Source organism: Enhydra lutris, unplaced genomic scaffold, assembly GCF_002288905.1.
Source record: "Enhydra lutris kenyoni isolate GAN:26980312 unplaced genomic scaffold, ASM228890v2 scaffoldscaffold1, whole genome shotgun sequence".
Taxonomy (NCBI): Eukaryota; Metazoa; Chordata; class Mammalia; order Carnivora; family Mustelidae; genus Enhydra; species Enhydra lutris.
Window position 1 is genome coordinate 41019135 of NW_019154085.1, and position 13442 is coordinate 41032576.

The 13442-nt window shown below is 52.7% G+C and overlaps 1 protein-coding gene across 1 annotated transcript in view; it reads left to right on the top strand.

Moving 5' to 3' along the window:
* The window catches only part of LOC111153162 (inositol polyphosphate-5-phosphatase D), a 108377-nt gene extending 96335 nt beyond the window's left edge, over positions 1–12042 (top strand). The window contains exons 22-27 of the mRNA XM_022512016.1: positions 223–310; positions 2640–2789; positions 4118–4214; positions 5683–5949; positions 9550–10150; positions 10975–12042. Coding sequence (XP_022367724.1) covers positions 223–310; positions 2640–2789; positions 4118–4214; positions 5683–5949; positions 9550–10150; positions 10975–10977 — 1206 coding nt within the window. The 3' untranslated portion in view covers positions 10978–12042. The remainder of the gene's footprint in view (positions 1–222; positions 311–2639; positions 2790–4117; positions 4215–5682; positions 5950–9549; positions 10151–10974) is intronic.
* Positions 12043–13442: the final 1400 nt, after the last annotated feature.

Genomic DNA, 13442 nt, shown 5'->3' on the forward strand with positions numbered 1-13442 from the left:
TATGATTGGAGGGAGACAGGGAAGAAGTGAACCCTGCATCCTGGGGAGGGTGGATGTGTGGTTCCTTCCTACTATCTTGGACATGGAAAGCTGAAATTCAAATTTGATTACTAAGCACACCTGCAGTCCTGTTTGCTCAGGCGCGCCCCTCATCTGGGCTGGCAGCCTCTCCCTTCCCGTCCCCCAGCGGGCAGCTCTAACCCCGCGTCCTTCCCTGTGCAGCTGAAGCCCATCATCTCTGACCCCGAGTACCTGCTGGACCAGCATATCCTGATTAGCATTAAGTCTTCTGACAGCGACGAATCCTACGGTAAGTGTCCCCAGACAGGCTCTGTCAGCGCCGCACCTGCTCTCAGCTGGTGGCCTGTGATGTAGGGAGATGATGGCATCTCCATTGAGGAAAGCCCACTGTCCTGCTCTCGTGCCTTTCCTCTCCCGTTGCCAGAGGGACAGATACTAGTCAGTCACCCTTCCTGTCCCGCGGGCTTCTGGGAGGAAGAGCCAGCAGCCACGAAACCTCTTGTTTATTGGGTCTTTCCTGTGTCAGATTCTGGGCCAGGTGCTTTACTGAGGATTATTTGATCCTGACAAGGTCTTGTAAAGCAGATACTAGTCTCCCAGTCAGTAGGTGGGTAAACTGAGGCTCTTAGAGGTTAAGGGACTTGCTCAAGGCCACAGGGAGTAGTAATTGTCTGAGCTGTAGTTTGAACCCAGGTCTGTCTGGCATTGCTCAGGGCCCCTACTGGGCAGACACCAGCCATCCTACTAGAGAGATATCATCTTCTGTGACATTGTATTCAGCTGGTCCCTGGCTCCAGCCCAGGGTCAGGTTTACCCACCTACATTCAGTGTGACTAGAACACAAGGGTGGGAGGAGCAGGTGGCCAGAGAGTGGCTGGAAGCAGGTGCCAGGTGGAGCAGCTCCTTGCATAAGACAGGCAAGAATGTGAATCTGGGTCCGGGGAGGGTGTTCGTTTTCGGTGGAAGAATTTGAAGGTGCTTAATGCTGATTCAGGGAAGCCAGGACATGGGAAGAGGCTGTAGACACAAAAGGTGCCCGTGTGTGTTGGCTGCCCACTGTTCAGCCTCTGCCAAAAGCCCTGGGATACAAGTATGGTTGCTATACTCATTGCACAGGTGAGGAAATGAAGTGACCTGGCCAAGGTTATATGGCCACTGAGGTGGCCTTGGACTGGAATCCAGGCAACCCAGCTCCAGAATCCTGCCCTCCACCCTCTCCTGGTCAGCACCGGGAACAGGGTCTCTGAGCCTGAGCAGGGGGGGCCAGAACCTAGGGATTGCACTGGCCTTGGCTGGGGAGGGTCTGTCCTTTGTGCCCGGGCAGAGAAGAGATCTGTGTAGAATCAAGGTGTTTAAAGTTTTGGTGGCAGACCACAGGCACACAAGAAGGATGTTTCCGTTTTCTTGTTCAAAAACTCTCTTCTTCCTCTGTTTTTTTTGCCCCCGTGTTCATATAAACAGCATATCCTAATAATAACAGAAAAAAGGTCAACCCACAGTCTCCTCTCCTACTTACAGCCACCATTTTTATTTTGGTCTAATACTTCCTCATACAAAGGGCATACGTAGATTTCTATATTTATAACCATCTTAGGGATTCCGTTTTCTATTCTGCTTCCCTCACCCAGTGAGAGACAGGTTGGGTGAGACACATTTTCCAGGATCTTCCTCCCACACAGCCTCCATGATGGAAGCATTTAATGGCTCCCTAATATTCCATGGGCTTCCTTCTGGCTGTTTCTGTTCGTGTTATCAGTAAAGCTGAGATGGATCTTTGTGAGCGTTTGTTATCCTCCTTCAGCTACAGCTTTAGTTCTTTTGGATCGTTTCTTGAGGATAAGTTCCCATGTGTGCCAGGTCAAAGGGTATAAAGAGGTTGGTGATTCTTGACACTCGGTATCCAACTGATTGCCGTAAAGGCTGTGTCCTGCCGTGGTGACCTTGCCATGTCCAAGTGGTTAGGGGTCCCCAGATCCTTGGTGGCGCTGGGTATCTTCCATCCACTTTTAGCTAATTTCCTATCCATGAGAGTCCCTGAGTGCTGCCTTCATTTGCATTTTGGATGGCTAGGAAGACTGAATTCGTTTCCATGTATTGAAATCAACCTAGAATTGTTTTTGTGTGAAATGCCTGCTTGGGTTACGTGCCCAGTTATCTGCTGGGATTTGATTTTGAGACGTTCCTCATGGGCTTCAGGTAAAACACCTTCTTTGTGAAGCCGTCAGTCTCTCCCATTTTCCTTTTTTCCTCTGTGCAGAAGTTTTAAGCTTTTCTATCTTATTATCTGTCAGTCTGTTTTGCCATTTCTTATATTACTTCAAACCCTGGGAAGTTATCATTCCCCTCCCGCAATCAGATTAGTAGTTAAGTCTGCTTTTCTGCTGGATTTTCTATGATTAATTTTTTTTTTTTTTACATCAACTAATCCACATGTAGTTCATTTCACTGTAAGGTTTGAAATGTTTTCCAAAGTTGTTCCAAGAGGTTACGATAATCCCTGACTTGGACATTGTTTCGAAGGATCGTCTTGGGGTGAGGGAGTTAAATTTACAGGCTGAATGCAGGTTCTCCTGTGAAAAGGCGGGCTCTTGACGTGACCCTTGTGCCCACCTCCCCAGGCGAGGGCTGCATCGCTTTACGGTTAGAGGCCACGGAAACTCAGCTTCCCATCTACACACCCCTCACCCACCATGGAGAGATGACGGGCCACTTCCGGGGGGAGATTAAGCTGCAGACCTCCCAAGGCAAGATGAGGGAGAAGCTGTACGGTAAGTAGGCATGACCACCCCCCAGCTCCCTCTTCAGTGCTGCTGGGGTGAAATGAGTTGTCTCTCAGCCCAGCCATTGACTATTCTCTCTGCTGTGGCCTCAGAGCAGAAATCTACCATCGGAAGGGCTATGAGAGGCGATCTGGCCCAATTCTGGGTTGATTCCAGAATTTCCCTGTAGAACCACACCACCCCACAATCTGCACATCGTCCTTCCCGGACCCTAGTCACCTTCCATCTGCTAGGATGTGAAGTTTGTGAATGTTCCAGGGCCTCTCTCTTATCTTTGATTAGGCTCTTAGGCCTAATCGTTCCGTTAGTGCCTCCACCGAAGGACTAAGATGACACAGGAAACCTGCCTGATCCCGAATAGCTCTTTCTAGGCTATAGGCGAAGGCGCTGGCTACAGCCGAGATTGAGAATTTCCAGAATTTCCCATGTGGCCCCTGTTCTTCCTCCTGCCCATGTGCTGTGCAGCTCACACACATGTACATACTTGTACACACCTTGCCCTCATGGTGCCTCCCAGGGCTTCTGGGCCTTCTAGGCTGTTTCACACATCAAACACACCAACCGGCCCCCCAGCACCTCTTCCGACTTGACCTCAAATTTCTGTGTCCTGCAAAACGACACCTGCTTCCTTCTGCTAGCCATTGGGAGGAGGTGTCTGTCGTGGCTCTCAGAAATGACACTGGTGCAGCCACACTCGGGGATAAATACTCATTGGAGATGTTTCCTTACCCACTGTGAAATCCCAGCCTTGGGGAAGTCAGCTCCTGTCTGTCCCCAGGGGAGACCCTGCTGATTCCCAGTAGGCAGGTGTAGATGCCTCATCTCTTAGAACCTCTCAGCTTGAGGGGCGCCTGGGGGGGCACAGTCGGTTAAGCATCCTTGGTTGCAGCTTAGGTCATGATCTCAGGGTTGTCATTAGATCAAGCCTCGTGTCAGGCTTCGTGCTCTGTGATGAGTCCGCTCCAGATTCCTTGCCCTCCCTTTAAACTGGGTGGGCTTTGGTATCAAACGCACTGCTGGAGCCCCTGCTTCTCTTGGTTTTATTCGGATCCACCAAGAAATATTTGCCTATCGCTTGTGACACCAACAAGCTGAAAATGTCCCATGAAATGGTAACTCTGGGTCACACATGCCAGCTCTCCTCCCTTTGCAACCACGGTAGACATAACAAGTCAATCAGTGAATGAGCGTGAGGCCTCAGGATCTTGCTTAGCCCACGGCCCTGCCAGCCGTTCGTCACTGTCCAGCTTCGGCTGCCATCCTGCCCAAACTAGGCACCAGGCCTCACGGGCTCTTTCCTGGCTCTTTCTTTGCAGACTTTGTGAAGACTGAGCGAGATGAATCCAGTGGGCCCAAGTCCCTGAAGAGCCTCACCAGCCACGACCCCATGAAGCAGTGGGAACCTGCCAACAGGTAGAGCAGGGGGAGCGGCCAGGGTTTCCCTGCAAACTAGCATGGTTTTGCGGACCCAGGACCCAGGAGAGGGTGAATGGAGTGCAGAGAAACCAAGTACAAAGAGGGAATGGAAGCTCAGGCCCAGTATGCCCAGCTCCAGGGATGCGGGTGTGCCTGTACGAGGCCTGGGAGATGCTTCCATGTCAGAAAGGAGTTCAGGGGGCACCCGCGTGGTGTGGCTCAGTCAGTTGAGCATCTGACTCTTGATTTCGGCTCAGGTCATGATCCCGAGGACAGATGGAGCCCCACGTAGGGTTCTGTGCTGGACATGGCGTCTGCTTAAGATTCTCTCTCTCCCTCTGCCCCTCCCCTGCTCTCTCTGTCTCTTTTAAAAAAAAAAAAAAAAAAAAAAGAACAGTTCACTGACATTGGCTGAGCCCTTGATGTGTGTCAGATTCTGGAGAAACCGAGGCAAAGTTGGTGAAGCCCTGACTTAGGCACCCTCAGCCTAGCAGAAAGACACTGAAGGGAGAGAATGGCTGAAGGGAGGGAATGGCTCCCGTGTCTCCTGGGGACCAGGGACAGCAGCAGGCATGACTCTGTGGTCAAGGAGCCCCATCCTGTTACAATGAAAAAAATCATTGAGGAAAATGCACCCAGGTTGCTCTTGACAGAGCCTGCACTGGAAATAATGCAGACATTAAAGTCTCTATGCCTAGGGGACAGCATTCCCCAACAGCAGGGTCACCTTGGCTCACTGATGTGGTCCCAAGCCCTAGAATCAAGCCAGATGGTGGGGTCACGGGCTCCATGGCAATTTGCCTGCTGAGGGGCCACCAGGGGCAACTGGTGCCAGTTGGCCGAAGCGAAATCCCTAACACTGGTGTAGAGCCCAACTTCATCCCCTCCTTTGGGTCCCCAGACCACCTGTCCCACCAGCCCTCTTCCTCATGCCTGCCCCACCCCTTGCACCCAAACTCCTGTCACCTCCAGGACCGGCCATCCCCTCCACGGCGTTAGGCTGAACCACCCCCTCCCACATTTGAGGTTCAAGCCTTGACTTCTGTGACCTCCCACTCACCTTTCCATATGCCTGCATGGCCATCTCCATTCTGATGCTCACACAGATGTGCAAGCTGACATATCCCAGATGGAGCCCTTCATTTAACCCCCAGCCCTGCCCTGCCCGCCCCACTTCCACTCAGCCTGGCCTCGCCAACCTCTATCCATCAAGCATCCCATGAGAACAGAGACCAGGCCTGCCTTGGTAACGCCCATATTCCCTTCCAGCCTGAGGCCTGCTGCTTACTAGACACTCACTAACTATTCTGTTGTATGAATCAATCAGTCCATTGTCCAAAAAGTGAAGAAGTAGCAGAGGGCCTGGGGTGCCCCAAGGGACCTCAGAGGACACTGTCCTCATGGTGCTGACCTGGAGGAGGGAAGGGATCTTTGGGGTGTGACTTCGGGTGTCTCTCCCCACCAGGGTCCCTCCAAGCGGTAGCTCCAGCATCAGTGAAATCATCAACCCCAACTACATTGGGGTGGTACCCTTTGGGCACATGAAGCAGTCCCTGTCCCCTGACCAGCAGCCCACAGCCTGGAGCTATGACCAGCCACTCAAGGACTCTTCCCTGGGGCCCGGGAGGGGAGACAGCCCCCCAACGCCACCCTCCCAGCCACCCGTATCCCCAAAGAAGTTTTCGTCCTCAACAGCAACGCGGGTCCCTTGCCCCAGGACACAGGAGTCAAGGTAAGTGTCCTCTTCATCAAGCCCTCTCCCTTCTCTGGGTTTTCACCACCGGGGAAACGGACTCTAGACTAGAAGCTACATGAGGGTAGTAGGATTGTGTGTCCACTGTGACCATCGAATCCTCTTCAGGGCCTGGAACACAGCAGGCACTCGAGAAATGCCTAGGGAATCTCCATGTCCTACCCTATTGGTATAAGTTTGAAAGACTTTTTAAAAAACATAAAATTTTAAAGATATTGCCCACTGCCCCCCGCCACAAAACAGCTTCCCATAAAAACTATATTTATTGGAAAATACATTTCTGTAACTAGTGAAACTTAATGCAGTCTCTCAAGGAACAGGTGGGGATTTCCTCCTTCCTCTGCCTTTTCAGCTGCAAGGTTCCTATTCCCATCCACAACCCTTCCATCCCTCCTTGTGGGGCCAATCAGAAAACACGGCCACCACGGGGGAGTGCGAAGGGCAGGAGAGCAGCTGGCCTGCAGAAGGAGGGGTTTGGCCGAGAAACTTGGGGAAAGGCCAGGAACCCAGAGAAAGTCGACCTGTACCTAGAACCAGTCAGGGCAGCGTGGGCTAGGAGGATGGAGCCAGGGAGGGTAGGGGGGGTAGGCTGGGCAGCCAATGCCACAGCCCCTTCTCACAGGGGCCGCATCCCAAGTGAACCCATCTGTGAGCACCTCATGGAAATGCCAGATAGGGAGCCCTGTGAGTTTTCCAGTAAGCACCGCGTAACTGGGAAATTAAAAGTGCAGGTCCCAATGAACAGTGATGGGAGATGGACCAGGTATCACTAGCTTTGTCATTCCTTGGTCTCTGTCTTTGGAATGACTGAAGGGGGACTGCTCCAGACCTTGCTTCCTGTGAGGTCACTTGCTTCCCTCTGAGGTCACTGTGTCTGTCTTGTCTGAGGAGCCAGGGAAGGAAGCATTGTCAAACATCATTCTTTCTTTCTTTCTTTCTTTTTTTAAGATTTTTTAATTTATTCATTTGAGAGAGAGTGTATATACAAGAGCACCTTTTCTTTTCTTTTCTTTTTTTAAGATTTTATTTGTTTATTTGAGAGAGAGAGAGACAGAGCACAAGCAGAGGGAACGGCAGGCAGAGGGAGAAGCAGGCTTCTTGCTGAGCAAGGAGCCCGATGTGGGACTCGATCCCAGGACCCTGGGATCATGATCTGAGCTGAAGGCAGACGCTTAACCCACTGAGCCACCCAGGTGTCCCAGAACAAGGAGATTCTTGAAGTGAAATGTTTGTAACTTCCCAAAGTCAGTGTATCTTTGTGCTGAATGACTTGCACACAGCAAGCACATGGCGTGGAACTGGGTGGAAATGTGTCCCCTCTGGTTCCACAGGTGACAGCTTCAGAACGGGGACATTCTTAGGCAAGAGGCCCCAGAGTGGGGTTCGAAGCCTTAGAAAGGAAGACTCTGGAATCTGAGAAGTGGGGCTATTTTACCAGAAAAATTTAACTCTGTCCTGGATATTGGTACACTCATTCCCCAGCCAGGGCCTCCTTTGGGACTTGGTTTCTTGTTACCTGTGGTCAGGGACTTTTTAAATTTTGTGTGGTTTCCCCACCCCCACCAGACTTCCCCTCTCTAGGAACGACAAAAGTTCCCCTCTCAAACAGAAGAGATAACTTGCTTCCATCTCCCTGCTCTTTTCCCAGAGAAGGAGCTTGGGAATCACCAAAATGCTTGTACCGCGGGGTCTCTTCCTGGCGCTGCCCCTAATCCTCTGGTCTCATTCACTGGGCTGCCAGGAATCAGGCCATGCATTTTCCTTTCCTACTTCCTGCCTCTTCATCAGAAACTTCTAATCAGTGCTACTTGGACTTTCTTGCACTTTCCTCCCTACACTAATTCATAGCAAAGGTCTCTCAGGATCCAGACAGGGACGCAGAGGGTGGCCTGAGGCGGAGGGACAGCTTTCCAAAGTCTTTGTTCAAAGGCCCCAACATTTCTGGTTATATAGCTGCTTCTAGGTCTTTCCAAAGAGTAATGAGCAAAAACACCCAAGTCTACAGTCAAGCTCCCTTTGGCATGTCCCTGAGGCTCGCCTCCCCCGCACCCACGTCCTCTCGTCTCACTGGCACCTGGGTGAGGATGACATCACGCCTCTGTCCCCTGAGCCCACGCCTAGTCCCTGAAGAATCTATTAGCCTTGGCTGGTCAGCAACTTGCAACAGTGTTTCAGCGCACATTCCATCAGTAAGAGGCGTCACTGCCCGAACACTGCGGTGGGTCCTCAGGGACCTGCTTCCCTTTTTTCTGCAGAAAGCAGAACCCAGAACACTCCCCCAGGAGACTGTGCTGTTGGCCAGAAAGTAAAACGTGTTCCCGTTCCTGGTTATAATCTGCTCAGCAGGAAATCGCCTTGCATCAGAGCAGCAGTAATTCCGGAACCACATAAACAAAGCAGCTCTTAGCTCCTCTGAGCCGCAGCCTGGAAATCCTGCGCCGCCGCCGGCGTCAGGCAGGCCCGTTGGCTCGCCGCGGGCTTTTCTTCCTGGTCCTGCCTCATTTCTCTCCAGGCTCCCTCGGATTTTCAGCACGACCATCATTTTTTCTTTCCCAGTCCGTGTGAGGACAGGAAGGAAAGCACAGTCCCCAGGAGCTCTCCAGGGAGAGGACTGTGTGAAGAACACCATGTGAATTGGGAGCACGGGGCCCCTGAGCACAGATATTGTCTGCTTCGTGACCCCCTCCTGTGCCAGGGGCAGCAGCTCACACATAGGGGGGCTCTGACATGTCTGTTAAGTGGGGCTCCTTGAGCTGCAGCCCTCACAGAGCACAGATGGTCACTGAGGGGGTCTGGTCCCCTGCAGGCTTCTGTTCTCCTGGGAATCAGGATAGAATTTGCTAGAGACAACACAGAGGCTGCGGATTCCTTCTTCAGGGAGGGGGGAGTCCAGGAGAGGAGGTCTTTGGCAGCCGTGAGGGGCAGGGATTGTGGAGGACAGGCTTCTCTGACAAGGACAGAAGAGGTGGTTTTGGTATTGGGCACGTTAGTGAGCTCCTTTGCCCCTTTCTCCTGTGAAATCTTCAGTGACGTCCCCTTTGCTTACTAGTGCTCTGGTGTCAGCAGTTTTTATGGTGGAGACGGTCAAGGCAAGAAGTGGTCTTACCTGTGAGCTCATCAACATTTCAGCCACACAGTACCTGCTCCTCTCATTTTTTATTTTTGTTTAGTTGAAGTGAAATTCCTGTAACAAAATTGAAAGAAGTCTCTTATATGAAACTCCAAGAAAATCACTGTTAGATGCTTTTTTTCCTTCAAAATTTTATTTAAATTCTAGTTAGTTGACAGTGTAATTGGTTTCAGGCAGTCGCATTTAGTGATTCATCCCTTACCTGTAACACTTGCTCAACACAAGTGCCTTCCTTAATACCCGGCACCCATCTGGCCCATCCCCCGCCCCAAGAGGAGCCATTTTAAAGCGAACAGTTTGGTGGCACTCGGTCCAGTCACAAAGTTGGGCAACCCCCACCTCCCTCTGGCTCCACACGTTCTGATCACCCCAAAAGAAAACCCCCTCTGGATGAAGCAGCCGTTCGTCAAATGTGCTGCTTCTCCGTGTCTCCCCTCTGCCACCCTCAGGTCCTGCGACGTGGGCAAGAATTCTGCGGAACCTTCCCCTCAAGAGGACGCGCAACTGACCAAGCCGGAGATGTTTGAGAACCCGCTGTATGGGTCCGTGAGTTCTTTCCCTAAGCCGCTTCCCAGGAAAGAGCAGGAATCGCCTAAAATGCTGAGGAAGGAGGCCCTGCCCTGCCCGGACCCAGGAATCGTGTCGCCCAGCATCCTGCTCCCCAAAGCCCAGGAGGCGGAGGGCACCAAGGGGACAGGCAAACCGACACCCACGCCCTTCCTCAGCCCCACGCCCCGGCTCCGCTCCTTCACCTGCTCGTCCTCTGCCGAGGGCCGGCCAGCGGGCGGGGACAAGAGCCAGGGGAAAGCCAAGGCCCCCGCCAGCCTCCACGCCCAGGTGCCCGCCAAGAGGCCCATCAAGCCCTCCAGGTCGGAACTGAGCCCGCAGGCCCCGCCCCCGCCGGCGCAGCGGCCGCCCCTCCCGGTCAAGAGCCCCGCGGTCCTGCACCTGCAGCACTCCAAGGGCCGGGACTACCGCGAGAACGCCGAGCTGCCCCACCACGGCAAGCACAGGCCCGAGGACACCCCGCTCGGCCGGGCGGCCATGCAGGTGCGCTGGGGGCCACGTGCGTGTGAGTGCGTGCGCGGGAGACCCCCGCGGGCCCATGGGCTTGCACTGGGTGCATGCATGCGTGTGATACGACAGCCAGGTCCCTGTTCAGATCCCAGGATTTGAACCTACGCCTGTCTGTCCCCAAAGGCCCTACTCTTACACTGAAAGACTTAAATGAGGCGCTGGGGTAAACTCTCTGAGCCCTCCGGTGTCTGCCCTTTAGGAATTCCGGGAACTTAGGAACCCTAAGTAAACAGCCCAGATCATTTACCTTGCATTATCATCATTACCATTAATACTTAAAATTTTCCCAATATTTTAGAGACTTCAGATGCACCGTCCCCTTCCTTCCTATAAAATAGATATCTTTTTAAGCAAAACTAAGAGTGCTTACAAACTCCCACTGGAGCCAAACTGTCTTGGGTTTGAATCCTAGCTCTCCCACCTCCTGGCTCTGTGCCTTGAGCCTCGGTTTACTCATCTGTAAAAGGGGTTATTCATGGAATCTGCCTCATAGGTCTATAGGGAGGATGAAATTTCATTATATATTATTACTATGTTATAACCTACATATAAACTATTATGTCTTACATTGCATATTTTATTTCTCCCATGTACTTTAATTACCACATATGCATATGATGTATGTGCATATGTACTGAAATATATGGAAAGCACTTAGAACTGTGTGTTGGCTCTTCTCGCCACCATGTGGAAGGAAGCCTGATCTAGCCCACGACGTGTAGGGACGTGGGCATCTTTAGTTCAGTCTGGCCTGGTGGAGAATTTGGCACTGACGGTCTTCTGTTCTTGTCCCACAGTAAAGACCCTGGTGAGCTGCCACTAAGACCGGAGCCCAGAGGAACAGCGTGAAGCCACTCGGACCTTCTCCTAGGACCCCCTGTTGGCTCCTCCTACCTAGCTTCCGGTGCTGGGCTTCCTAATTTTCAGGAGAGGGCCTAGCTTCTGTGTGGCCAACAGAGTGCCCTGACTGCGAAATTTGGCACCAAGTGCTAAGGGTGGAAGGGAAAGTGAAACTGGGCCCCTAGCTTGATCTTGGTACTTGGGACCCATGAGCCTTGTTCCGGTCATCATTTTGAAGAACGGAACTAAAGCGCTGATTCGCAGGTGGAGATATAAAATAATAATAATAATATTAATAATAATAACTGCTATGTGTCTGGAACGCTCACCACGTGCCAGGTACTGTGTTAAGTGCTTTACAAACACAAGCTGGATCTTCTTCAGCCGACCAAAACCACTTTCCGGACGCCCAGTTCAGAACGTGTGTGTCCTGAGAGGTTTGGACAAAGCATTAAAAATGAAGGCCAGTGCCTTCCTGGAGTGAAACAGGGCTCGGGCTCTAGGGAGCTGAGTGAGTGGTTAACTTAGGGTACAACAAACCTGGCCTTGTCTAGCTTCAGTGACGCCAACTGCTTTAGCTAAAGCCCCAGGGCTGTAGCAGAGCTGGTGCAGAGAGAAGGGCTCTCTCCCCGTCTTCTCAGTTCTTTAGTCGGAAGAAGGAAAATCAGCTTCTGCTCCGGGGGAGAGATCCGGCTTTGACTCATGCTAGAGGCTCCCGGGCCCTCCTCGAGGTGGGCAGCCATCACCAGGCCACGGTTGGAGCCAACCACCCCACCCCCCAACACTTACTGTGCTCATAGAAAAGTCTCTGCTGTCGGTCCTGAAAGCTGAGCTCTCCCGCGGGGCTGCCAGGGAGATGGGCCTCTTGGTTCCAGCTCTCAGAACAGTGCAGCTTTTTGACATACAGAATTAGCATAGGAAACCAAATCCAGAAGTGTGAGTGTAGGAAAATGGGTACGCACCCCACATCCCCGTGTGTGTCTGTCTGCGTGACCAATAAATGTGCCTTTCTCACTCAGCTCCCAGATGTGTGGCATTTTTTCCTGACATTCAGCCACAGACGCTTAGGCTGTTGGGCCTGCAGAGGCAGGCAGGGGAGGAAAAGGTTGTTGGGGTTCATGGTGGTGATGGGCTGATTGGTCCCCTGACTAGAGGGGACTTTGTAGGGCCAGTTAGAAGTTGGCATAGGTGGTGCCTGGGTAGCTCAGTCGTTAAGCGTTTGCCCTTGGCTCAGGACCAAGCCCCAAGTCGGGCTCCCTGCTCAGTGGGAGGCCTGCTTCTCCCTCTCCCACTCCCCCTGCTATGTTCCCTCTCTTGCTTTCTCTCTCTGTCAAATAAATACAATCTTTTTTCTTTTCTTTTTTTTTTTTTAAGGATTCCACTCATTTATTTGACAGAGAGAGAGATCACAAGCAGGCAGGCAGGCTCCTGGGCTTGATCCCAGGACCCCGAGACAATGACCTGAGCCGCAGGCAGAGGCTTAACTCACTGAGCCACCCAGGTGCCCCAAATAAATAAAATCTTTAAAAAAAAAAAAAAAAAAAAAGGGAGTTGGCATAGACCCGGAACAGCAGTAAAGGCCACACAGCTTCGTGGACTCTAAGGCACCGTGTGGCCAGCCAACTTCCACTGATGTCATCACGCCCCTCCCACACACACGCCACCATCACCACCTGCTGTCCTCAGCGCACGTTCCTCCTGGCGTTTATAAAGCGTTCCCTGCTTTGCTCTGGAGACAATAAACACATGTAAACAACACCCACGTTGTGGGTCTCCAGCCCCCAGCATTCAAGAGCGACTCGTACTGCCCATGGGCCCAGGAGCAGCCCACACCCAGAGGGCCAGTGTGGGGGCTGCTGGGCCCCACCTCCAGGGCGCTTTGGCCTGGGCTGCTGTCCCCACCACCTCAGCCCACTCAGCTTCTGCTCGGCTTCATGGACGCCAGGCCTGGACTCAAGGCAGAGCTCGAGGGAGCTATGTTCTTAGCAGCCACGGAACAAGCTATTCGCGGCCCTGCAGCAGGGGCCTCGGTGCGACTGCCCCTCCTCACGGTACTCAGGTGGGATCCCCCCACACCCCGCAGGCACACTCCCTGCTCCTCACAGAAACACCAGCTACCCGCCAGCTGACTCCGCTAGGCCAGGTGCTGGGTGGAAGGACAGTTGGAAACACCCAGACAGCCTTTTGGTCAAACCCCGACCCAGTAACCATCACTCCGTGGCTGAAGACCTGGGCATGATACCTGGGGGTCCTGGGGAACCCACTGGCTGCCAGGACGGTGTGGAGGGGGTGCTACCAGCAGCGGCCCGCTCCCAGGAAGAGTATAAAGCTGGAGCTAAGGCCCCCACCTGGAATAGATGTCCGGACCCTCCCCACCATTTCGGAGGGTTCCCAGAAGTGAGTAGCACTGTGAGGTGCACCTTGG